A 27,754-nucleotide genomic window follows, 5' to 3' on the forward strand; every position below is an offset into this window, starting at 1 on the left:
GACTGGATTGTTACAAATGCAAGTGAGCTTATAGCCAAACTCAATGTCTCAGACCGCGGCTTGTCAGATCATTTTCTTGTACACTTTGAAATGCGCCTATCAAAAGCAAAAAAGCCAAAGAAAAACGTGACTTCCCGTAAACTTAAAGCCATAGATATTGCCTCCTTCAAAATGGAAGTGACCTCTTTGCTGTTGCAACAGAGCAACACAGACGTTCTCAGCAATTACAATTCTTGCTTGAAAAAGTTGCTGGACAGCCATGCACCTCTTGTCACTCGTACAGTCTCAGTTAGGCCATCTGCACCCTGGTTGACGGAAGACATAAAGACTGCCAAACTTATTCGCCGACGTGCCGAAAGTACATTTCAAAAGACAGGTCTGACGATACATCGACAAATATACATACTAGAAAAAATCAAGGTTAACCGTATGATTAGAGACGCAAAAACTAGTCATATTCGACAAAAAATCGAAACTTCTGATTCTTCAAAGGAGCTATTCAGGATCACCGCTGAAATGTTAGGGGGAGCAAATAACGAACATTTGCCGTCATCTATCCCAGTATTTGAACTTCCTGATTCCTTCAATAGATTCTTCATTGGGAAGATTGAGCAGATTAGAAATGGAATGCCATCCCTCTCATCACAGCTTGACCACTCTCCAATTTTTAAAATACTCCTTTTTTGCGAGTTTCAGAGTGTATCTGAAGATTATGTCAAAAGTACTATTTTAAAGATGCCAAATAAGTCATGTGACCTTCATCCTATTCCAACTTCCTTGCTCCTTGAATGTTTAGATGAGCTTGTACCTACAATTACTAGCATTGTGAACTCTTCACTGACTTCAGGCATTGTACCACATCAATTTAAGCATGCACTTGTCAGGCCCTTATTAAAGAAATCCAGTCTTGACCCGGAATGTCTAAAAAACTATCGCCCGGTATCAAATCTTCCCTTCTTGTCAAAGCTTCTGGAGCGCATCGTGTTAGCGCAAATTCTTTCTCATCTTGAACAGTACTGTCTCTTGGAAGAATTTCAATCTGCATATAGGAAGTGCCGTAGCACAGAGACAGCAGTGGTCAGGGTACTAAACGACTTACTTCACAATTTTGACAAAGGCCACATATCAATTCTTTCCATGCTGGACTTGTCCGCAGCATTTGATACGCTAGACCATGAAATTATGATGGCCAGATTATCTGCAACTTTTGGTTTAGCAGGAGTCGTCCTAAATGGGCTTGGATCCTACCTGACGGAACGCACCCAAAGTGTCGTTGTTAGCGGGACGGAATCAACAAGCTTACTTTTGAAGTACGGAGTACCCCAAGGATCAGTTCTAGGCCCAGTACTGTTCACTATGTACACATATCCACTCAGCGGTGTCATACGGCCAACCGGCATCTTATACCATTTCTTTGCCGATGACTCACAGTTATACGATTCATCAGTACCCTCAGTGGTGTCGCATCTGGCAGAAATAATCAGTAGTACCGTTGCAAGGGTGAGCGATTGGATGGTTGAAAATAAACTCAAGTTGAACGAAGACAAGACAGAAATAATTAAGATTGGCACTAGGAACAATGTCTTAAAAGTTGAAAGCACAGATTCTCTCTTTATCACAAACTGCCATGTTCCTTTTGTCCATGTAGTGCGGAATCTTGGAGTTTTCTTCGACTCAACACTATCTTTCGACCCACACATAAGTCAGCTCTGCAAAGATCTTTATCTGCAGCTGCGCAGATTAGGCCAGATCCGAGAATATTTAACAACAGAGTCAACAAAAACGCTAGCTGTGGCATTCATAATCTCCCACCTTGACTACTGCAACGCCATGCTAGCAGGTATACCTGATGACAAAATAGCCAAGCTGCAACGTCTAGAGAACAACGCCGCTCGAATAGTCCGTAAAAAAACTAGACAAGATTCTGCTACTACTCTCTTGCGCACGCTCCATTTGCTTCCCGTGAAAGCGAGAATCGATTACAAGGTCGCCACACTTTGTCATCAGTGTATATATAACAATGAGATGCCTTGGTCTACTTTAAGAGAAAAAGCCATTTACATTGCTAATGCTAATGTATCATAACTTCAGAGATCAATGTTAGGTGTAATGTGATACAAGATCTCATCTCATCTCTGCCTGTGGTCTCTTCTAGGGCATAGGCCACCAATCAGCTTCCTCCAGTTATCTCGGTTCTGGGCGAGTCTTTCCAACTGTCCCCATGCCTTGCCCATCTGCTTGGCATCTGCTTCCAAATCACGGCGTCATGTATTCCTGGGCCGTCACATCTTCCTCTTTCCTTCGGGGTTTCAGGTTAAGGCTTGCCTTGTTATGTTGGATGCAGGCTTGCGAAGGGTTTGACCTATCCATCTCCAGCGTCTCTGAAGGATAACTACTTCAATGGGCTGCTGCTTTGTTCTTTGCCATATTTCCTCATTCGAGATCTTCTCTGGCCAGCGGATCATAAGAATCTTCCTCATGCACGTAGTGATACAAGAGACCTGAGTACATATTTCTTTTCTAAATATATCTTTTTATGTGGTTTCCTAAAACATTTATAAACTCTCTGAGTTCTGGTTCAAGGCTAGAAACAAAAAAAAAGTATTTGTACATCGTTGTATTTAAAATTAATAAGCTATTATTTCAGTGCAGGGTCATATTTGGATAACATTTTTCACAATTTAAAGAAAATTTCCTTTATTCAATGACTTATATTCAATTTGGGACAAAATGCGAAGTTCTGCTTTGCTAGAAACGTGACACCAAACAAGTCTGTGCAAAATAATCTTCAATTTTCCTTTTTTTTACGTTAATCATAGCAGTGATTTCCCATGTCAATTTTCTTTTTATTTTGTTTTGTTTTGTAGCCTATGTCTTGCTTCAAAGATTTTCAAAATTTTAAAGTTTAATAATTGTTTTTCAGTCTTCTCGTAATTTTCTGTTTTGATACATATCCAATATTTATCAAAACAACTAAATAAATATAAAAATTGGGAAATTTTTCAACATTATGCGCAATTTTAGTGTGTGTCAATCGGTGCTGCCAACCCACACACCCCTTAGTGACGCCACTGTTCTTAGTTATTAGTTGCGTTAATTAAAAACCACTTTATCAATATAAGAGGACATGGAACAAGTTCTTACAAAGAAATTCTTACACGTTGAACCATTCCAATACAGTATGTAATGTAGTCTAATATGCTAATAGCATATTATAGTACATAAGTAATGTGGGCTTATCATGTTTTGCAACAATAATAAGGCCCAATGCTGGATTTAAGGGAGGACAGGCGGGCCTACTCCGCAACAGAGATTTTAAATTTAATTTTGACGTGTCAGAATTTTTTAAATTATTATTTTTAAAGACACTACTGTTAAGATTACGTTAGTCAACACTGTCGTGCTTATGTATTGTCCGCTTGTAGCGTGCTCGTAATATATAAGCCTACATTTGACAAAATTTACTTGAAAAAAAAAAAGAAAACATGTTTATTATTTAAAAATGAGATGAAATTGACAAGTACACTATTAATTTCTTCTAAAATATGACACGCTTTTAGATATAAGTATTATTAATTGGTGAATTTTGATGAAGCCTTTAAAAAAGCGTTGTTGCCTTCACAAATATCCTGCTCCGAGTCTCCACTGACTTAAATGCGGCCCTGATAATAGGGTCCGTCTTAGGTTATGGAAGGTCAAAGACGAATTGATTTTTGTAGCCAAAAAATTTAATAGAAAAATTAAAAATATAAAGCGAACAAAACAAAGAATACGAGGTTGATGTATAGCAGTTTGTCTTCAACCTTTTTTGGCCTACCGCCCCCATGTCGTATTTTTTATTTTAAAAAATCCGCCAGCGCCCCCCTCTAAGAAAAACACGTATAAAGAAGCATGAGAAGGAAAATTTGAACAAAATGTCATCTATTTATTATATCGCATGGGAGACGACCGCATGCCAAGGGCGATCTTCTTTGGCGAGCTTAGAGTAGATCGGAGGTACAGAGCTGCCCTCCCCGTAAGCGCTATAAATATCCATTCAGGCGCCATTTCGCCCTCACTGGCATAGAGGAAAGTAACTGGTAGCCTTCTCTGGCAGCAGATTGCCTCTGAGAGAGACAGTTGGAGAGCTCTCATAAAAGCTGCGGGACAAACATTTGAGACTAAAAGAAAAGCCATTTTTGAAAACAGGGGCTAAAGACGGAAATAGTACTTAAATAGACCGCCAGTAGACAAAGCTTTGCACAAAATTCGGGAAAATATGCAGGTCGGAACTGGGTTTGCGTAGTTATGTGAAACACTGCACTCAGCCGAAATCTTCGGAATCGAAAGCATTGGAAATATCATCATTATACAAAAATTATGTCAAATAATTTACAGTGATTACACACATAAATTAATCTGATTGCCATGACTTTCTTTCAAATCCTAAGAATTTTGGAATATTAGGGCCTACTGTTTTCAGGTTTATTTGTAAATTTATTTTTATTTTTAATATAAACATTATTATTGCTGAATTCACTGCAAAATGAAATTAAGCTAATGGGAACTATTGTGCATCCTGCAGTCTGACAAAATTAAAAACTTCAAGTTTTAAATTAGCCAAAGCAAGGCAAAGGTATATTCTAGTGGCTACATCCAGTCTATTTCTTTGCTAATTCATTAAGTTTCCTAGTATAAAAGGGAATAACTCAGCTTATGCCACTACTTCAGTCAAGTAAAGCTTCTTTCCCTGTTCAAAATATCAAACAACGAAATTTTTTTAGAAATAGTTGATTAACGTTTTTAAAAAATGATTCTTGTGTTATCTGGTAAAAGAAATAGACATGCAAAATTTCAACTTGGTCTGAGATTAGGAGAAATAACGTGTACAAACTTTAGACTAGACAGACATTCATACGGACAGACAGAGTGAGTTGATAAAAGCTTTGTAAAAATAAAGTAAACTAAGACTTCGTAGGTCAGTATGCTTTTTCTTATATTTACTCAAAATAAGCAGTAACAAAAACAGAATTACGACACAGGTTATGAAAAAAAAAACAAAAAAAAAACACAAGAAATCGTTAGTTTCAAATACATTTTCTTTTCAAATTGATGCCAGCTATCGTTATAATGCTATGTATGATTTAATTGAAAAAGTAAATAAAATGTTTGCTATATAATCCAGAAAGTGAATCGATGCCTAAGGCGGATCTTTAAAATAAGGTGGCAAGATAAGATAACCAAATGAGGAAGTGCTACAAAGAGCAGGGTGCCAGGACATCCGCTCTGTTATCAGCAGCAGACGCCTTGGCTGGTTTGGCCACGTTCGTAGAATGCCAGTAGGTCTACTTCCAAAGGACATCCTAATAGAAGGCAGGAGAGCCGCTGATCGCCCACTTTTACGTTATACGGCTGTATGCAAACGCGACATGAAGCTCGTCAAAATCGACACTGGGAACTGGGAAGAGCTAGCACTGGATAGATCCACATGGAGAGAGAGCATAAAGGAAGGGTCACGGATTGCAGAAATCATACACAACAGAAGCAGAAAGAAGGGTGAAAATGCAACGGCGCCTGGTGATTATATATGCCCAACCTGCGATCGCAGCTGTGTATCAAGGATTGGCCTCTTTAGTCACACAAGAAGTTGCAAAGGGAATAGATCATCTCTCGAAACGTAAAATGCCACATAATCGTAGAATATCAAATGGAGGTTGAAAGGATAATGATGAAACTAAATATATATATAGTTAATAACGTGTAAGACGTACTTGCTAAAAGATGTTCTTTTTGTTCTTAGTTGCAGTGCTGTCTAAGTGTAGGTCTACCCACCTGGGAGTCATAAATAGAATTTTACTCTTTCAAGTAAACAGAATACATGTACAATTTTGGACCTAGAAAAATGGAGAGATAAACTATTGTCACAATAAGAAATTTAGTATATGTCGAAATATTTGAAGGTTTATATTGTGTAATGGATACCATTAGCATACCACTATCAATCTCTAGACCTCGTGCTTTCATATATTTGTCAATTGATGTTATTATTGTTGATGTGAGGTCGAATGGTCTGCATGTGAACAGCTAATGCTTCCGATTGCAAAAATTATTTTTTGATTGCCCACTTAGGCTTGTTGCCTAACTGGAAGTTCAGCGTTCGTGCCCTGCTGGGGATTCGTCTTTGTTTCATAATTTGTTTATCTTTACCCATTTTTTCTTTGGAAAATACTTTTTTTTTGCATTTTAAGAGTTGTAACATTCATATTTGTGTTAATTTTTAAGACAGAATTCACGTTCAAAGTTTAAAATTTTTAATGCCAATGAAACAAACATTATTTGTTGTACCAGATACGTAATAAAATCAGAAATTACATTTTAAAATGTCCGTTTATGAACAACGAAAACAACAAATAGCTTTTTTTTTTGTGGATTGAATACATTGCTACTCAGACTTAAATCCTCCAGCGCCTTTCTACGCATTGGGCAGCAAGCTGTCTCCACAAAGATCTGTCACTGGTAATGTCTGGAGCCTGGTGTCTACTGCTTTGGGGTACTTCATGAAAGTGTGGCTATACTATGATGTGCCTGCTGACGCTTTCCTCGTATTGGCCTTATTGTCATTTCAATTCTTGGTATACGTAGTTCATTCTTTTGGAGGACCACCCCCGAAAACATCATGCGACGTTCGGCCTAAAAACAATCCGATAAATAAGATAACATACAATTAACAATTACTAACACTTGTTAGAAATATGACTTACTTTTAAATGTATTCAAATATTAGAGGTTGTTGTTGTTAGTAGTCTAGAAATACTCTGGGTTTTTATTAGTTCAATTCTGCTTTATGCTTTGACTGTCATAGTTATATGTTCTTTATAATCCTTAGTATAAAATGTAAAAACTAATCTGTGGTTCTCAAAATAACACACGGAATCGGTTTTTGTTTTTAATCGTAAATTTCAATAATTTAAATGTCTAAATATATGTAGAATATTAAGAAAATAAAAATGTAATTTTAATTCTGTATTGATTTCTTTAAAAATTCAATGCTGATGAGCTAACTCTTACAATGTTTATAAACATTTACATTTGTTTCATTGCTTCCCTTTATGTAATTTTTTTTACAAATTTTTTATCTTCTTCTTCCTCCAATATGTGTCTGTGTTAATGTATCCTATCTATTTAAATAGTAAAATATATTGACATACTCAAACATACTGAGAGATCAAAATTAAATATATATTTCAATAGAAAAGACATATTTGCTGTACTCACACACACACACACACACCACACTCTGTCTCTCACACGTATTCACTTTATTGAATCACTTATAATCAGTGATAGAGCCAGGCGAAGCTGGCGATGTCGCTGTTCCCAAACTGTATCGGCACTTGCCATTCCTTTGGATAGATCAGCTGCGCAGAGAGGAGAAATTGCTGAGTGGGAAACAATTGTTCTGACCAAAGCAGGCAATAACCTAATTTCCCTGAGATGAACCATAGTCTTATGGTGACGGAATCTGGCGATATAATAATTCAACCATTTGTGTTTTACTATGTTAGTGGAAGCAGTATTTATTTATTAAGTAAATAAACATGACAGCAATGTCCGAGGAATTTTTTGAAACATGCAGTCGGATGATCTCCTATAGTGGAAGTTGCACTAAACGCTTCTAATTATATAATAGATAAATAAAGTGAAATACATTATTGAATTTAGAAAACAATGTACCACACAGAAGAGGATCTAAATTCATAAATTCTAAAAAAAAAAATCATAATTCTGTTCAGTAGCTTAATATTGCAACTTACCAACATTCTACATTTAGTGTTTAACTTTAAGATAATCAACCATTATCAGACACAACTGACTCCGAATTCTAAAATACTTCTTCTTACTTGATAAATTATCAATGCAACAAGTTGCGGGGTCCAATTTAATGGATGCTATTGAGACGCTCTTCTATTTTTGTTCTGCAAGAAGAACTATTGTTATTACTTGGATCATTATATCAAGATGTATTATACAACATGAAATAGGAAACAATAAATGCAATAGGCTCCAGTGGGTTTATTAAAGTTACGTCAATCATAGGATACACTAAATATGTCCTCATGATGGCTGAGCAGTAAATCTGAGGTCCAAGAGTTCGAATCTTGGTAAAAGCTGGAATTTTCCATTTCGGGATCTTGGGCGCCTCTGAGTCCACCCAGCTCGAATGAGTACCTGACATTAGTTTGTGAAGAGTAAAGGCGGTTGGTCTTTGTGCTTGCCACCTGACACCCCCGTAAAACCGTAGGCCACAGAAACAGATGATATTTACATCATCTGCCCTATTGATAGCAAGATCTGAAAAAGGAACTTTACTCTTTTTTACTTAACTTCCTCTTTGCCTGAATACGAAATAAAATATTTAGACATTTTATCACTTTCATTTATTATAATTCTTTAAAACGCTGATTAAAATTTCGCACAGTTTTGTTATATTCCAGTACAAATGACCCGTAGATAATATTATATTAGTTCCCAACATGCCTACCAGTTGATAATTGTATCAGAAATTCAGTGTTAGACTAAAATAATAATAAATATATACTTTATAAAACAAAACCCACACCATTATCGGGAAATTTAATGACACTAATTTAACCATCACTTACTACTCGAAGTTGAACTATTGTCTCTTTGTGTCACAGTCAAAGTGGATCATTTGTGTTTTAAGTATGCTCAGGAAGTACAGAACGGTGTCTATTGTATGATTAGAAGTTCCTAGTTAAATATGACTAAATGATTGTCATGTCAAGTACATGGTAAACATAAAAATACTACTTCTAGTTCCTGTTTGTTTGGTGTTTTTTTTTTTTTTTGTTTTTTTTGTTTTTTTTTTTGTATTGGAAAGTTATGCAAATTAAATGAAGAAAAAACAATTCGGAATAAAAAGATCGGACAGAGTAAAAACAATATTGATCTCACTATTTAATTAGAACCTGTTAATATAACAGGCGACTTGAAAATTCTTGAAGTGTGTATTAAAATGGTTAATATTGTCGTGATGGTATGGCAATCTGAACATTAAAAATAAAAATAAACTTCATAGAACCCTAAATGATGCTGGTAAAATCATTGGCAAAAAACCATTTAGGCATCTGTTTGAGACGAACATCCATAAAAAAGCTAAGATTCTAGAAATAAAAATAAACCCTTGGGTCAGGATTTTGTGATATTACCATCACAAAAGAGATACAAGACACTGATACCAAAGACAGACACACTGTTTTGTTCCCCTGGCTATGAAGTCATTAAATAGAAACAATCTGATATAAACTTTTCACTTGTAAATTATGAGTGAGTCTGGTGTGAATGTACATTTTTACTTTTATAGTTATAATGTTTTGCTTATAATGCACAAATTGTAAGACAAATTTCCTTAACGACATGTTTTACTGGTTTTTTGGTTTAAATTAATGTGTAACTGCTATTATAAATTAAATGTTTCACTTATATATTAAAAATGAATGTTTCACTGCTATTATAAAAAATGATTCACTGGTTGTAGCTTTATATTTCAGACTCTTCAATATGGATAATTTTACAGTCTCGCCATTATTATCGAACCGAGCATCGGCTTAAGACTGACTGTGATTCGGGAAACCTTTGGTCTAATGGGAAAAAATCTCTCATTTTTAGCCACACAGACCAATCCTATTCTTTTTATCAAGTATCTCAAAGGCCTTGCGTCAAATGTGTGCTACATTTTAAAACACAAACTATTATTGCACAATGGATATATTTTACTGTAGTAACAAATATGGTTATATTAGCATTGTTATTTACACGTCTTTATCTGAAAGTTTATTTTAAAATTTAGTTCGTTTACTTACTATTTCAGATGCAAGATACTTCTTTGCTTTTTATCGTACACGTATACATGTATACGCTACAGATTGGAGTCTATCATTTTCTTTTCTAAATATTTCAATGTAAGCAAAATATTTTGTTTAGAAATTTATAATGTTACGTTTCATTTAATAAAAAATAATACTTTTTCTAAAAATTAGAAATAAAAAAAGTTAACAAAAGGAAAAAAATATTGTATTCAAGAGTAAACTAAAACCCTACTAGAAATTGTGAAGGAGCGGTGGCTGAGTGGCTGAGAGAAAGAAAAAAAAGTGTCAAAACGTAATAAGGGGACTAAAATCATATACAAATCCACATCTCTCATTAAGTAGCATTTATTCTCCTTATTTTAAAATAAAAAATAATAATTTATCACCAAAAAAAATTAACTAATTCTTTATTTTTTAATTGATTCATGTCTTGTCAGGTTTAGTGAGTAATTGTTTACAATTTTAACTTGATCCGAGAATGGGATATAGGAGAAAAAAACGTGTTCAAGCTTTTTAACTGACAGACAGAGTAAGTTTAAATCTTACATGTGTGTCCCATTCATTGCCTTTGTGAGATCTGTCTATTTTAGATGCCATCTGTTCCTAACTATTTTCATCTATGCCAATGAGAACAAAATGGCGCCTGTGTTGATCTGTATAGCGTCTACCCCTGTGTTATACATTCCTCCTTTAAGCTCACTAAAGAAGATCGCCTTTGGCATGCGACCATCCCCTATGAGGGATTGGTGTCTAACGCAGTGCAGATGTCGAATAGTTTTTAGTGCTTCTATACTGTCTACACCGGCCTCCAGCAAAACATATGCATTCGTAATGTAGTTTTACCGGCGTATGCAAGAAAGGCGTAATCGTCCGCTTAGATCAGCTCAGTGTCATCATCTCTTTAGTTTTTTCACGGTAGATCAGGCACAGTATGTTAAATAAGCTGCATTCGGTTATTAACTTATGCAGATGCCCTAATGCAGGAGTCGCCTTATTATATTTAGCATTGTTCTAAAACATATTGCAAATACTGTCACAGCAAGCACACAACTCTGTTTCATATTAATCTCTACAGAGCATTAAGCTGATAGGTCACCGTTGCATCTGATTTGAATTTTTTTACCCTCATGCAGTTGATTCAGAATTGCGATGAATCTTGGAGAACATCGGAGCCGAAACTAAATTCTCCACAAGACATCGCGACTCACTGTGCGAAAAGTTTTAGTGAGATTAATAATAATAATAAGTCTACTCTTCGAGTCCGAAGATCAGTGAGGAATGCAGTATTTCCCGTTGCTGCATAGTCCCAGCTGTGACTTACATATTTTGCCACATCCAGGGCACGCATAACCATTGTCCGCAGGCGGTCGATTTATATTTTCTTTTCGCCGTCTATGTTTGTCCTCGGCAGCAAATTTTCTTTTGTTCTCAAATGTGAGTCGCGCGGCCTTCGTAAGTGACCAGGTGCTCTCTTCTATGTCAGCCAAGGAAAGTTGACGTCTAAGCTGGTCTTTGAAGCGTTTCCTTGGGGCGCCTCTGTTACGTCAACCACCTTTTAGCTCACCAAAAAAGAATGCCTTTGGCATACGTTCGTCTCCCAAACGGGATGCGTGCCCTGACCAGCGCAACTGTCGGACCAAAAGAAGTCCCTCTATACTGTCCATACCGGCGTTCGCAAGGACATCACTATTTGTAGTGCGGTCTTGCCACGGTATGTTCATGATGGAGCGCAAGCATCTTTGGTGGAAGCGCTCAAGTAGTCTTAGATGTTTCCTGTATAGTGTCCATGTCTCAGAGCCAAACAGAAGGGTGAGATAAAGAAATGCAGCATTAAAGTCTAGATTTATTCTAGATTATAGTCCCTGCATTTGAAAAATTATATCCAATGTGTCTCTACCAGCCAGGGAACCACACTGACTTTCATAAAGCACACTGCCTACTATGGAGGCTACTAATATTCTGTCAAGGAGTATTCTGAATTTTTTTTTCTCGCCACTGAAAGTAAAGTAATGCCACATTAATTTGGAACAGTCTGATTTGTTACCTTTTTGTACATGGATAGTGGCATCTCGAAGTTCTGGCAGGCTAGTACATCTTTCCCAACACATAGTAAACAAGTCTGTTAGCCTTTTAGTGAGAGCAGCAACTCCCATTTTAAAAGCCAATCTGCTGGAAGACCGATCGAGCCAAGTGTTTTTTGTCTTTTACTTGGGAAAAATTCAAAGTTAACAAACATTTAATTTAAGTTCAGGAAAGTTCATAAATTAATAGCTATATATTATTTTAAGTTACGAAATCATAAAGTTAAAAATGACGAAACTTACTTCTCTTTTTCTCGATAGCTCAGAATCTTGCAATTGACAGTAAGGGGATCAAAAGTAACAGACCATCAGAAGTATCTGTCAGGATCAACACATGTGCGTAAGAAATGAAATCATATATAGCAAACTTTTACATTTAGACATAAGTAATAATTACTAGTATAAATACATGAGAAGGATACTTACATCATAAGTTTAATTTTCGCTACAATAATGGTGGAGGGTGGAGCACTAAAACAATTTAATTCGTATTGTAATACTTCAAGTAGTTTATATGAATGTGTTAAAAATTAAAGAACAAAAATTTTATATCCAATAAGTCTTCACAAAGAGAGTCTACGGTATACAAAATATTTATAATACAATTGCTAATTCATGTAACATTGGTCTACTAATGTGAAATATTTCACACACAAAATATGATTCCATTTCTATATAAGTAATGTTTCTGCAGACAATAAACTGGCGACTGCTGAGGAATCTTTATTCATCATCACTAGAGATGTCCTAACTTTCAATGTCTGTATGAATAGCATCTCAATTAGTTGAAGAGCTGATTTCTTTTAAGACGTTCATAACGAGTAGTCTTTCTAATAAAATACAATGCATACTATTTTATTTCAATTATATAGGTCCATGTATATTTCAATGTAAGCAAAAAATTGGCAAAAATTGAGTGAGAGAGAGAGAGACACACACACACACACACAGAGAGACAGAGAGACAGAGAGAGAGAGAATTATAATTAAAAAATCTAGCCTATAGACTATGTTTCATGTAATAGCTCTATGCCATACAATGACAACTAATTAACAAATTCTAGATTCCAGATACAAATCCACTTTATAAAGTAAATGACTATCAATCTAAGACAGTAAATGGCTATAATAGGCTAGGGGCTAGTGGCTTAAGGTAAATCGCTTGGCTCCAAACCAGGTGCTCGAATCTCGGTAAATACTAGGATTTTGAATTTGAGAATATTTAGGGCGCCCTATAGTCCACCCAACTCTAATGGGTACCTGACTTTGGAAAATTAAAGGCGGTTGGTCATTGTGCTGGCTACATGACACCCTATTCTTTAACCGTTGGATAAGTAAACAGATGATCTCAACATCTACTGCCATATAGATCGCAAGGTCTGGAAGGAGAACTTTACTATAATATGCTTTTGGTTCAGGTGTTTGGTCTACCTACAATTACAGACATACTGTACTCGGATTGTACTGAAGGTACAAATCAAAACTTTTAATAAACTAAATAATGTGATCAAGCTATGATTATTAATGGATATTACAAAATGTAAAAATATTAATATTTTTTTTTAACATTAAATGTCACAATTTTTACAAATGTTGCATTAAAGTTGTTTGAAACTGAAATGTAATAATAAATAAAAATTCTCAACCTACCTTTTCAAATGTTATATAGCAATGACAACAATTTTGTGTTAAGAGAAAAAAAAGAATAGATAAGAGTTTCGGATCATTAGCTTTTGAGGGAAAATAGAGAGCGCATTTAAATTTCAAATGTACCAAACAAAATTAAAAAATGTGGGCTCAGATACAAAGTACAAAGTACCATTCAGATTGATTTAATTTTGTGTGTGTATGTGTTGACAGTGATATAATCTGGAAATGTAGAACATACGGTTACATATTACCTGGCTCAAACGTTAGAGCCTGTAATATATACATTTCTAGTTCTTATTTGAATGATTAATTTCTTATAAAAAGGTAGAATCATGACTACACAATTTATTGCTAGAACTTTAGATTAGGAGAGAGATAGCTGTGTTTGTAATAGATATCTATCTATATGTACTGATAAATATTGAAAAACCTGTGTTTGTTATAGATATCTATATGTACTAATAAAATATTGAATGAGAGTTGTGTTTGTTATATATATCTATATGTACTAATAAAATATTGAATGAGAGTTGTGTTTGTTATAGATATCTATATGTACTAATAAAATATTGAATCAGAGTTGTGTTTGTTATAGATATCTATATGTACTAATAAAATATTGAATGAGAGTTGTGTTTGTTATAGATATCTATATGTACTAATAAAATATTGAATGAGAGTTGTGTTTGTTATAGATATCTATATGTACTTATAAAATATTGAAAGAGAGCTGTGTTTGTTATAGATATCTATATGTACTTATAAAATATTGAAAGAGAGCTGTGTTTGTTATAGATATCTATATGTACTTATAAAATATTGAAAGAGAGATGTGTTTGTTATACATATCAATTTGTACTGATAAAATATTGAAAGAGAGATGTGTTTGTTATACATATCAATTTGTACTGATAAAATATTGAAAGAGAGATGTGTTTGTTATACATATCAATTTGTACTGATAAAATATTTAAACTTATTTTAATAATAACGTCAAGCAGCAATAATTGCTATTAGTGGCGTAGCTAGGATGGGGATGGGGTCAAAATTTAAAAGTCTCCTCGGCTCCAAAATGAGTGTCCAAGATTTTATTTTTACCGTAAATGTTACGCCATTATTTCATGTCGTGATGTCGAATGTCTAAATTCAGGGGACCCTAAAGAGGTCAAGCCCCCCCCCCCACCCCTTCACCTCCAAATCCCTTGCTACACCACTGTAGCAAGAATGGCAATGCTCATATATTTTTTCCACATATTATAAAATATTTCGAATTAACATTAACACTAAGATTTACTAGCTAAGCAAATTATGAAGACTTGGATTGTAGTCTGATCCTGTCGTATGCGCTGTGGTATATTCACACAACGGATAAGGATTCGTCTTGCAAGAAATTTAAAAGCTGGTCAGCGTTATCACGTTCCTGCACATTCCTTGTCCCATATGCTAAAACAAATTTGTTCAAATGCTCCTTCTACCCCAGTGCTTTCAGAGCATGAAATGGGTTGTCTAAGGGAGCCAGAAAGACCAGCATTTAAGTCATTGGTTAACATGCATGACTAGATGCATAATCATAACGCGTAGGACTTAATCAAATTCTTTTCTGAAGTCACGTCTGTATTTTATAAGATAAAATAAGATTGTCTTACACTTTCATGAAGGTTTTTTTTTCTTTTTAAAATAACAACAGCAAAACATACTTTTCAATTAAATTCCATTTCTTAAAATACAAATTCAATGCATAAATATACTATCGTTTTTTCCTCTAATAAAAATTAATAAAGTAGAACTTCGAAAACTTTTTTTTTTTTAAATATAGTATGTGATGATTATGGTAAGAAGGCGCGCTGGCCGAGTGGTGAAGACTAAAATTTTTTAAAATTTCTGAACCTTTAAGGCGCCTCTGAATTTACCCAGCTCTAAACGGTACCTGACATTAGTTGAGGAGAAGTAAATATGGCTGTTCATTGAGTTGTCTAAATGACATTCCATCTGCTGCCCTTAAATTATAGCTTTTATATAGCGCTACTTTCAAGCTTACTGCATGATCAAACGCTTTGGTCCAATCTCATTTGTGAACCAGTGTGGGGAAGGGGTATCTTGGAGAAGGTAAGGTTTTTTTTGTGCTTCCTTTAGGCGCTTATTTAGTTCCATATGCTAGAACCTTGAGCCCACTTTATAGGTAGCCAAGCCAAGCGTACTTGATAAGCGTCCTACCACCCTCTGATTCAGATGTCTAAATGGTTCGAGGCAAGCATGCCACTTTAATGAACCATGTGACCCGAGAAAGGCTTTTATCTCGTGGCCAGGATGAGAAATTGGCTCTTCACCAATCTCTCTGTCAGGAGGCCCCTGTCGACTAAGTGATCATTTATTTACACCCGTCTTGGCATGTTGCACGTTCTTCCAAACCTCTGCATAAATTTTTCATTTCATGTGTGGCCGGAAGCTCAAGCCTTTATGCCTATGCTGTCCCATTGTAGCCGTGGAGGGACCATCACCATGCGTACGGGCCCCTTTGGGGAATGGGCTGATGGGGGTCTCGGACTGGTTTAGCGAGCCTTTTTTCCATCCCTACCACGTGTAATGTATCCTCTCTAGAGGGCACGTGTGGTGCCCAGTGAGAGATATGTTTGCTACCATACTTGGCCTATCCACTTTCCCGGGCGGACGTTTCCACGGAGGCGCCAAGCTGAGGCGACGGTAGCTGTAATTTCTTCCGCTTACTACCATCTAGACCACGCATCTCCGTAGATCGCAAGGTCAAACTAGGTCTGACTAGTGTAGTCTAGTAGTTTAGTGATGGCGGACCTACACTTATAACATCAATGTGGGCGTATATACGGACTGAATATAAAAAGAAGGCATGGGACATTAAATTAAAACTAAAGCAAAACGTGTTTATAATATACAGATAAATCTATTTACATAAAACGGTGGTACAACGGTGCATTGAAAACCTTGATGTAGTACCAGAAATATTGGTATATTTTGATAGTGTGTTAATGGTGATGGCTTATCAACTATGAATGTAGTTGTCTTTAAGTAGAGCTTGTTAAATCGTTAATTTTAACATCGCTAAATTGAAGGTTTTTTAATAATAAATAATTACAGTATATGTTGATGCATAGAGAAAATGGAGAGATCATTATAAAAATTGGATAAATTGTCATATCGTATGCGTTACGGTCTTTCGTCTCGATGGCTCATGACTCAAACATGAACGTCCTGCAGGAAGTATGAGCAAGAACAAAAATATTTTAAACAAAAAGTCAGAAAACGTAAGCTATAATTATAGGGTGTGGTGGCTGAGTGGTTAATCACTCGGTTTCCGAAACTGGAGACCTAGTTTCGAATCTCGGTGAAAACTGGGATTTTGGATTTTTATGGCGCCCCTGAATCAACCAAACTCTAGTGGGTACCTGACTTAAGTTTGGGAAAGTAAAGGTGGTCGGTCGTTGTGCTGGCCATGGCCACATGACACCCTGCTCATTATTGATATATATATATATATATGATCAGAGATATTAAGCTCTCAGACAATCAGATAATTCAAGACAATGCTATTTATATCATGTTATCTGAAAGTTGGTAAAAGTCCTGCTTGAGCATTAAAGCAAAGAAAATAAATTCTTATTACAAGATTAAAATCTCATTCGTGCTTTTTTTTTATACTACTGGTGGACCAAATAAAGAGAAAATATTATTTTAAACTTTAGTTATATGTTTAACCCTCTTGTACTTAATGATTATTGAAGATTTCAACTAAGATACTTTAGTCAAACTTTCTCGTGCATCACGCTTATAACCAAATGTTAAGTAGTAAATTAATGACTGAATACTAAATATCTCGTTCTCACATCAGACAATACAACACTGTTGATCTTTTTTCATTTCCAACAATCCTTAAAATGAACCACATTACAACATGTTAGACACAACGAAACAAATATAACATAAAATTGTTGATCTAGTGACATAGAAGATGCCATTTGTTGTATTTATTCTCAAGATACACTAAAAATTACCTGGAAAAAAAAAAGTGAAACTTTGTCCATACTTTCTATCACTGACTGTACCAGTGATGTTGGGGTACATAGTCACACTGATCTGATATGTTTCGTTTTCTATACTAGTCGAAGCTTGAAATGTGCAGGATGTTGTGTAATAGCCTCCGCCATCAATCTCCTCGTGGTTATAGGATACACTTCCTTTTAAAATATGAGTCTGTTATACACGTTAATAACACATGTTTAGAAATACTCAGTTAACATTTTTTTTGTCAAAATACATAGGTGTTACATAAATGAATACAATAATGTGTATTAATTTAATTGTGTATTTTTTATTTTCTTTTAGAAAGGCAAGGTGTTTGTTTGTTTTTTTTCATAAGAAGCTAGAAGTTCATTTTCAAGTGCAGAAAAAAAAATCACAAAAATTATTAGCTATTTTTAAAATGCTTAAAAAATTAGTTTCTTTTTGTTTGTTAGATATTTATTTAACTAGTCGTTTATATATTGATTTATTATCGTTTCTCCAGGTAATAGAAATAGTTGTACAAAATTCTAGATTTACCCGAAGTTAGAAGTGTCAGAAATAACGACAACAAACTTTTTACTAGAGAGACTGAGTTGCTATAAGCTTTTTAGAAAAATAAATTTAAGAAAAACAAGGTTACATAGACGGTTTGTGTGGAAACACAAATTCAAAATAAATCGGCCCCCGATGTGGTCCACCCAGGCAGGTAAAAAGTCAGGTTTTAATATTTTCAGAAGGAAATTGTATCAAAGGCTAATGACAGAGAAGAATGGAAGAAAGAAGGTTGACTGACTTTGTGTGGTGCCCCAGCGGTCCAGCAGACCAAAGGATATGTAAAAGGGAAGATGAAGTTAGATGTAAACCTGGCCTAATTGATGCCTTATAATGATTATCTGATTGATATAATTGTTCTGTTTAGGGTCAATCTGTTACTCAAAGCCTCATAAAAATAATTCGTTAGAAAAAAATTCTCAGTTAAGTATCTTTTTACGTACAGTGCCACCCTACTATTCAACGATAATATGAACAAATAATTTGTTAATTGTTGTTTAAAATTTTGTTCCATTTATATGCATACTAAGTAGATTTTTTTTCTTTTTGAAAAAAAAATATTTTTTAGTAAATGTTATAATTATTATGACAGCACTTAGCAATATATTTGTAAAAATGTGTTTAAAAAAAATAGCCTATGGTATAAAGGTCAATATTGAATAGTTATAAAAATGATGTATTTTAATGAAAAAACTGCTTGCATAGTCGATTTTAAAATGCAAATTTTTCACTATCAGAAAAGAAGAAAGTAGCGTTTGCATCATAATTTTCAAAGTTCTAAAATATCATGTCGGATTTTAAATTTCTTTTCTAGTTTACGAGATCTAAACTGGACGGACGGACGGACAGACATTCTCCACAAAACTAATAGCGTCTTTTCCCCTTTCGAGGGCCGCTTAAAAAAAAGTTAAAATTAATGAAAAGCGAAAGGTTACGAGTCGAGGTTGAAGAATAAATGTATCAAAAATATGCTCCCAACGTTCTATTGAAAGATAAATGTCATCTCTGAGTTTTCAGTTCGAAATAAGACAAAGAGCACATAAACAAAATTGTTTATATTTTCTAAAAGTCAATGCTAAACAATATCTCCTTATTAAACACGGAAGACTAAATTTGTGAAATTCAATTTATTAAAAGTAGCCTAGAATATACTAGTGATTTTACTTACATTATTCAGTGTAATATGGAATACACATAACGCCTTGGGGAATACTTTTCTTAGAAAGCATGTTAAAATAAAATGCTCCATTGAAATGTGAGGGAAACATTCTGGCTTGTCAAAAATAGCTGAAAAAAAAAAAGAAGTTTTAGCCAAGGTAAATTTAAAATAATAGTTTTATGCTTGTTTAATATTATTCCCAGAAAATAAGAAAGTAAACAAAAAGCGCAATATTTCTTTTACACTCTCGAGGAACAAAAAAAAAACACAAACAAACATGACTACAACTACTAATGCAGGCGTGGTGGCTGAGCAGTAAAGCTCTTGGTTTCCGAACCGGGGTTCCAGGTTCGAATCTTGGTTAATACTGAGATTTTTAATTACGGATCTTTACGGAGCCTCTGATGGGTTTATTATACAAAAAAGAATACTGATTCAAATAGTATTATATTGATTTTGTATTTGTATTTTAAAATAAACAAAAAATATTTCGAAATATCTATTTTGACAAGACAGACAGACATAGAGATAGGTAGATAGATAAATAGATAGATAGAGAGAGAGAGAGAGAGAGAGAGAGAGAGAGAGAGTAATGACACAAGACGCGTAGAAGTTGAGTTTAATCGGGTTTTTCCTTAGTGACGTGACAAGTAATTAAAAAGTAGGATTACGAACTAGGAGGAGTTACGGACAAGACGCCTAAGAGGATGACGCTAGGCTAGCGACGACAGAGGACTGTGCCCTTTTTATCGTTCATTAAATTGTTTGAAGTTATCAGCCTGCGTTATCAAGTATATTCATTGTTCAATCTGTTGTTGTGTCTTCAACGAACTCGCATGTACCATCAGCATCTAGAATCTATAATTATCAACAAAACAGACCATCAACAATAGATAGATAATAGATAGATAGATAGATAGATAGATAGATAGATAGATAGATAGATAGATAGATAGATAGATAGATAGATAGATAGATAGATAGATAGATAGATAGATAGATAGATAGATAGATAGATAGATAGATAGATAGATACCTACAGCTCTCGACTGCACCGTGTCACAAAACCGCTAAGTCGTCGAGTGCCTTTCAGCCAAATTCTTTTCTGTTTGTGATTCTATTTTTGTTAATGGTTAAATCCTTCTTCCTCGTCTGGGCACCAAACATGATTTGTCGACCGTCTTTATTCATTCCACTCTTTCTAATGCCTTGCATAGTACCTCTTCTAATGGTAGGCCCGTCCATTCTTTAGGTGTCATGAAGACCTCGTAACATGGCCATAGAGATTTAGTTTCGGATTTCTGTACAGTAGTTAGCAGGTCATCTTTGGGACCATTCGCTGTAGTAACCCTAACACTGTCTCTTATCTCTACTTTGTGATATGGTCTTTAAATGTGATACCTAGGATATGTCTGTAGCATCTCAATTTTTCTTAGTGTCACTTAACAAGATATGCCAAGTTTAATTCGTTTTAATTGAGTAAACAATAAACATAGATAAGGTTTAGTTTTCGGGAAACAACAGTTATTTTCCTATTGTACTAAAACAGTCAAATTAAACTTTGACTTTACCAACAACATAATTTTGTTCTTCATCTCTCGGATAAATAAAAGAAAAAAAAAGAAAAAGCTTCCCTTTCAGACCATGTGGTGTATAGGGCAGATGATGTAAAGGGCATCTGTTTTATTTGTGTCCTACGGTTTACGAGGGTGTCATGAAGCCAGCACAACGACTTTACTTTTCCCCAATTCAAGTGCTATACCGCTCAGCCACCGCGCCTCCGTCTCGGATAAAAAAAAGAAGTTATAAATACAACGAAAGTCAACTAGGGGAAAAGTTATTAAATTTCAAGCTTTTGTAAATCTATTATTAAAAACCAAGATAGAAAAAAATAAAGTAAATACTATTATTAATTTTAATTCTATCTATATCTCTAAACTCTTACCATAGACTTGAATGTCACATGTTTTATTGATTTCTGTTTTTCCTAATCGCACTCTCCATGTTTCACCAGATAATGTACTGGTTGACGTGTTCCTCCAGCTTGTGTTACTGCTTGATGTTAATGTAAAGATGTATTGGCCAGCAGTATAAATTTGTGTTAATTTGATATTGGGATTATTGTATTCATTTTGACAGATATTTCTTGAATTGAGCTCACAATTACCTATTTGTCTTTTATTTCTGTAAAAGAAAAGTGCTGATTCACCATTTTTAAAAAGAGAATGATTTCCTGGAAAATATGCTTTGACTTTTACCACTGCACCTTCCTTTACAGGAGGACACTCTAAGATGAAGGAATCTGAAAGATAAATAATTTATTTTAGACTAATTTAATTTGAAAAAAAAAACGCAGAAACAAATCTAAAAATTATTTATTGATTAAGCTGCAAGTTTAATAATGTCAAAAATATATAGTAGAAGGCAAAAAGAGGGATATTTATTTTTATTTGGGAGAATTTTAGAGCTCCTCTAAGTTCACCCAACTGTAATGGGTACTAATTGGTACGTGACATTAGATTGGCTACAGTAACAAATTATTTTTACATCAGCTGCTTTATAGGTTACATTCACTGAAAGAAGTATTTTAACTTTTTTGACATACATGGTTCTTTTGTATGTAACACTTTTTTTAAATTTTTATCATTTTTTGTTTAGTTTAATCAAATATGATCTATTAGAAAAGGGTTTTTTTTTTCTAATGGCTTAATTGTATAGGCCTTTTCTGAGATAATGGCAAGTAAATTCCGTTGGAGTATTAGGTCAGGCTCTATAATACTCTCCTAACGCCGAGACGATTTTCGACCCTGTCAGGCTACAAGCTCTGATAGGTCTTTTTTTTTGCGAGAAAACTGTACTGAGACTTAGAGTAACTTCTGATGTGAACCAATTCTCGTCCTTTCTAAATACGTAGTTAATCCATTCGAGGGCAAATCATAATACACTATGTTAGGGTGTCTCAATTTACTTTACAGTTATGCTGACACTTTGATGCCACGAAAGTTGACATCCCGCGCTTGAAAGTATTTCTTACCTACCTTAAATCGTCAGGTAAAACAATAAGTAGATTTCTAAATGGCATGTTTGTGTTTAAGTTGGGATTAAGTTTTAACCACAACAAGTATAGCCTTTAGTAAGATGGTAGCTTTTTTTTTAGCATATGCGTAATAAAACAGCAGTTAAATAAACGCATAAGAGCCAACCAAAGGAGAACAATATAGGTCTTTACATTGTTAATTTTAAATAAAGAATCAATCGTCAATCATGTGCAAATTATATAGTAGTGTCTATATCAAGCAGGATTTGATAAGCTGGTAGAGAAATGCAAACATTTAGAGTGGAACAAGAAGAAACGAAGGAAGAATAAACACACCAAACTGAGAGGACCTCTCAAGTACAGAGGTCAATGTCTAAGTACTATTCAGGCCAAATGTTTCAATAAGTCCAAAGAATAAAGTCAACAACAAGAAATTTGAGAGGAAATTTGAGATGAGATTTACAGAGAGGTAGCCAAAGAGAAGATGGGATGAAGTGGGTGTTTGAAATAAGATGTAGCCTAGAAATGAAAAAAATAAATGAAAATTTACCAGCATCTTTATCATATAAATATGCAATAGATTTCAGAGCTTTAATACTATAATAGTAATTAAATAATATTTACAATTAGTCTCTTACCAGAAAAAGTCATTCCCATAATCAAAATGAAAAGCTGAATCCCAAAATCTTTGGAGATCATTTCCCAAAGTGAACTAACATGTATAAAGTTATACAAGAGATATGGAAACAACTAGCTACATATAATGTATGTATAAATGTATTATATATTAGACCCTAATTTTAGTAATACAAATAGTTACCATCAGCTAGTGTACATAGCTTCAATATTTTTAAGTGTTGTGGTAAGTGGTTGTCGCGACACTGAGTGAACAAGGGAAATGCACTTTTTTTTGTGTTTTTCAAAAATATTTGTATTATGAGCATTAATATGGGGGCGTAAAAGTTAATTGGTAAAGCTCTTGATTTTCAAGCTGAATGTCTCGGGTTTGATTCCCAGTAAAAGCTGAAATTTTGAAATTTGTGATTTTTATGGCGCCCTTGATGCCATCCAACCCTAATAACTACCTGACATTAGTTTGTGTAATGTAAATGTGGGTGATAGTTATACTGGCCAAAAAACACCCTCTTTAACCGTTGGTCATAGAAACTGATAATTTGTAGCTTATCTGCGCAATAGATTGCGAGTCTGAAGTGAATGCTTTTCTGTTATGCATCCATATAGATGAGTTTGAAGAGCTCTCAACATACTTCTTGTAAAGGCAGACAGAGATCTTACTTATGCTAAATGTTGAAATTAGATGATCTCATACTTCCGTATGTTTAAAGAGGTCGGCATTTCTCGATGTGTTATAACATTGTTTTGTTGAGCTTATTTTTAGAGGTGCCTAACCTTTTAAACATGAGGGCCACATAATTTTCACGTGTCTCAAGCTGCACCACTGGTTGAATGTGAGTGGAGGGGGGGACGCTACAGTTAAAAAGCAGCAAAGACAATCTTCTTCTATATATATAATTCTCTTCTTCCATGAAAAGTTTAAACAAGAAGTAAAGGAAAGATCACTCTCTTATTTCTGCGGATAGTCCACGAGAAAACACAAGAGTAGTGTTCACACTACGGATGGCTGCCTGAGCGCTGGACTGTTTTTTTAAATTTATCAAACCCTGCCCGCTCCCATCCTTCTTTAATCTATTGAAGGTTTGAACGAGAAAGTAAACTATCTTTAACTCTGACAGAACATTCGAAACATTGTAAAACATTTTACAAACAAACACAAAACAGCAGCGCCGAACTTAACCATTTTGACTTAAAAGTCTTGGAAACTGTCTATTTTGTTTTCCATATATATATATATATATATATATATATATATATATATATATATATATATATATATATATATGTTTCTTAACGCTATCAGTAAAATAAAAAGATTCGGATATGATGAAAAATAGCGAAATGTAAACAACTACGTTTGAAGGCTTTAGAGAGAGGCAGGTTTTATTGATGTAGAGATTTAGCTTCACGGTTCCCTTCATTATTATTGAACTCGTTAATCGACATCGTTCATCAGCGTCGAGTACCATTGAGTTGTTGGTCTTTCGCCTGTGTTAATTAATTGGTTTGCACATCTGAGTGTTAGTTCCTTTAGGAATTATCCTCATAAGACTCAGCGGGGAGGCCAACTAACCGTAATCTTTTTTTTATATGCGTAGAAGAGCAGTAAAAAAACCCCCCACATACTAACCGAAACAATGACGAAGTATTGTTGCTGTTAAATGTTTCAATTGGAGTTAAAAGTCAATAGGGGCCAAATCAACAACAAGAGTTTTGATCTACAGAGAGGAAGGTAAAGATAAGATGAAGTGGGTGTCGGAGATGACACAAGTGCAAAAATAGATAACTGCTTATCGTGTGGTATTCGAAGTTTTGATGGTCCTAATTCATATCCTGCTGGCTTCCATCCCCCGTCGTCCTTCTGGAGGTTTGAACTAGGAAGTAGATTATTTTCATCTCTGAAGGAACATCTAAATCATGTAAAATATTTTACAAAACACACAAAAAAATGTAGCCTACAAATCAAATATTTAAAATATTAAATGTAAATAGTAAATAATAATAATAATTGAATAATATAGTAATAATATTGGCAATTTTAAGCTATTAATATTAACTCAGTTTATTACCAGAATATGTAATTGCCATTGTAACAATGAAAATCTCGATCACACAATAACTGGTGATCATATTTCAATGATTATTAAATACAAAATGTTAAACAAGAGATATGTATACAACTTGCAACACAAATACTTAAAATTCACCATGAATCTTCCCTTATGTAAGTGAGGTGGTAATTGGTTTGTAATGACATGGATTGAATAACGGAAATCCAAGTTTTATTTCAACCAATATTTGTAACTACGGGGTCGTAGAAGCAAGATGGTTCGAATCACAGTGGAGACTGGGATTTTAAAGTTTATGATTTTCAGAGATCTTTGATGCCAGCCAAACCAAAAAAGAACCTGACATGTGTTTAAAAAAAAAGTAATAGCGGTTTGTCTTTATGTTGGCTACTTGACACCCTGGTTAACACTTTTGGCCATTGAATCAGAAGATTTTTTTTTTACATCATCTGCTTTATACGTTACTAATCTGTAAACAAGAATTTTTAAATTTACTATACAATGTCGAAAACATGTATAATAATGAAATCTTAATAGACTTCTTATGAATGATTCCAGCGCTCTTACTAAATTAAGTTTGAATATTTCAATTAGATTATCTAAAATTTCGTATGTTTAAGTTCTAAATTTACCAACATGTTATAAAACTGTTGGCTCTTGTTTTTTTTTTTGGACCTGGAAGCCACGTTTCAGGCAGCATCTCCCGTAAACATCGTTCAGCGTTTCTCAATCTTTTTAGTTCTGCGAAAATTATTTTATGATTGCCAACTATTTCCAACACTCCAAACCTTAATATCATTCATTTTTTTCTAATGTTATAAAATCTAAATCATAACGTTAACATCGGATATTAATCGTAAAAGCTGTATGTATAATCATACATTTTTCTGCTTATAACTAATAAAGAATAACATGAAATTGACTTTTTATTATCTGTCTTATTTACATTTGTATCGCGAGATCATCATATTCACATTTTATACGTTAGTTGCTATTTGAAAAGTATTGTTAAGCATGGTAAACATCTCGGGAAACTGTATTATAGTACAAAATAAAGTTCGCCTTTTAGACATCGCGATCAATAGGGCAGTGATGATGTAAAGGTCATCTGTTTCTGTGGCCAACGGTTAACGAGTTTATCATGTTGCCAGCACAATGATCAATCACTTTTTCTTTTTCACAATTAATGTTTGGTACCCTAAGATGTTGAAATTTAAAATGTCATTCTATACCGGGTCTCGAGCCTGAGATGAGCTCCTATTGAAAATTCAGAGCAGGAAGGACTAGTCCTCCCGTAGTGCTCTGGCAAGAAACTTAGCCGCTGGGGACACTCGTACAAGACATGCGACACTGTTTCGACGCTCTCTCCACAGTGACGGCATCGGGAGTCAAAGTTAGTGCGGAACCGGGCAAAGTATGCCCCAATAGGACAATGTTCCGTCCTGCACTGCGCAACTATTGATTGCTCTGACCTCCTCAGTCGCCACCATGGATCGTCGCGATCTGGGTGACGCATGCGCTGCCAGACACCACGTGCTCTGTCGGATTCCTCCCAGGACTTTAACCACTTCTCATGAATGAGTGCTCGGATTTGTGCCGTTGCTTGTAAGTACGTGCTTGGTGCTTCGAGGTATGTGGCTGCCATTGCAACCTCCCTTGCGAGGGCGTCTGCCGTTTTATTGCCCCTCACGCCGCAATGTGAAGGCGCCCACTGCATATAAACGACAGCTCCAATAGCTCGGCGGATGTTATCTGCGGCGCCGATTGCCTCTTCTATTACGGGCGACCCTCCCCCGCCGCCACCCATAACTAGGAGACTGGAGCGAGAGTCAGTGACCAACACCACCGTAGTGGCGCTAGTCTCGCGTTGGAGCATTCGGGCCCTAATGGCCTCGAACGCCCTAGTTATCCCTGTATGTTCGGCATCCATGGAGCATGCAGCGTAGCCGCATGGACCAGAGAGCCTATCTGGTTCAGTCCGGTCGGGGTAGACAATAAGGGCCCCATACCCCGATCTATCGGGGTCCCTCATTACCGACCCATCGGTATAACAGAATATGGCATCTGATGGGTAGGATTTTATAGTTATGGATGCCAAATTTTGGAGAATGGCAGGTGTTAATCGCCTCTTGGTGGCTCCCTCTTGCCCTAACAGGGACAGGTTTATTTGTGGGGCCGGCAATCTCCTCCACGGAGGGCACGTACTGATTCTCCTAATGGGGATTCTATCAGTGGAGAGTCCAGCTGTATTTGACAAATTGGCCGCTATATGTAGGAACGATCGCATTTTAATACGGTTCCTCTCTCTCCACTGTCGCACTAAAATTGAGGTGGGTAGCCTAGAGTCGCCCCTTTTATAGCGCTCGTAGGCCGTAAGTACCCAAAGATGCCGAAATTTAAAATGTCATTCTATACCGGGTCTCGAGCCAGAGACCCCTGGTTTCGAAGCCAAACGCTGTACCGCTTAACCACCGCGCTTCCCAACTCTTCAACATCTTTGCAAAGTTGTTGCGCAAGTTTGTAACCAAAAAAAAACAAAAAAACAAGGTTATAAAGACAGTTTTTGTGGAAGCACAAACTTAAAATCGGGCCCCCGAAGTGGTCAAAGGGCATAAAATAAGTCAGGTTTCTATATTTTCAGAAAGAATATCAAAATGAATTACTATC

The 27,754-nt window shown here is 35.3% G+C and overlaps 1 protein-coding gene and 1 long non-coding RNA gene across 2 annotated transcripts; both read right to left on the minus strand.

Moving 5' to 3' along the window:
* Nucleotides 1-5,059: 5,059 nt before the first annotated feature.
* On the minus strand, nt 5,060-14,095 carry LOC129922648 (uncharacterized). Its single transcript, XR_008774569.1, has 4 exons — nt 12,194-14,095; nt 11,914-12,076; nt 7,263-9,948; nt 5,060-6,669 (listed from the first exon to the last, which is right to left on the minus strand). It is a non-coding gene; the product is annotated as an uncharacterized LOC129922648 (long non-coding RNA).
* A 3,164-nt stretch (nt 14,096-17,259) lies between these two features.
* LOC129922647 (uncharacterized) lies at nt 17,260-23,267 on the minus strand. Its single transcript, XM_056009318.1, has 4 exons — nt 23,021-23,267; nt 21,291-21,647; nt 19,355-19,473; nt 17,260-17,823 (listed from the first exon to the last, which is right to left on the minus strand). Exons 1-4 carry the CDS (start codon nt 23,079-23,081, stop codon nt 17,614-17,616), a joined length of 747 nt encoding a protein of 248 aa, XP_055865293.1. The 5' UTR covers nt 23,082-23,267; the 3' UTR covers nt 17,260-17,613.
* Between the last annotated feature and the right edge of the window lie 4,487 nt (nt 23,268-27,754).

Source organism: Biomphalaria glabrata, chromosome 14, assembly GCF_947242115.1.
Source record: "Biomphalaria glabrata chromosome 14, xgBioGlab47.1, whole genome shotgun sequence".
In the NCBI taxonomy this organism is placed as follows: Eukaryota; Metazoa; Mollusca; class Gastropoda; family Planorbidae; genus Biomphalaria; species Biomphalaria glabrata.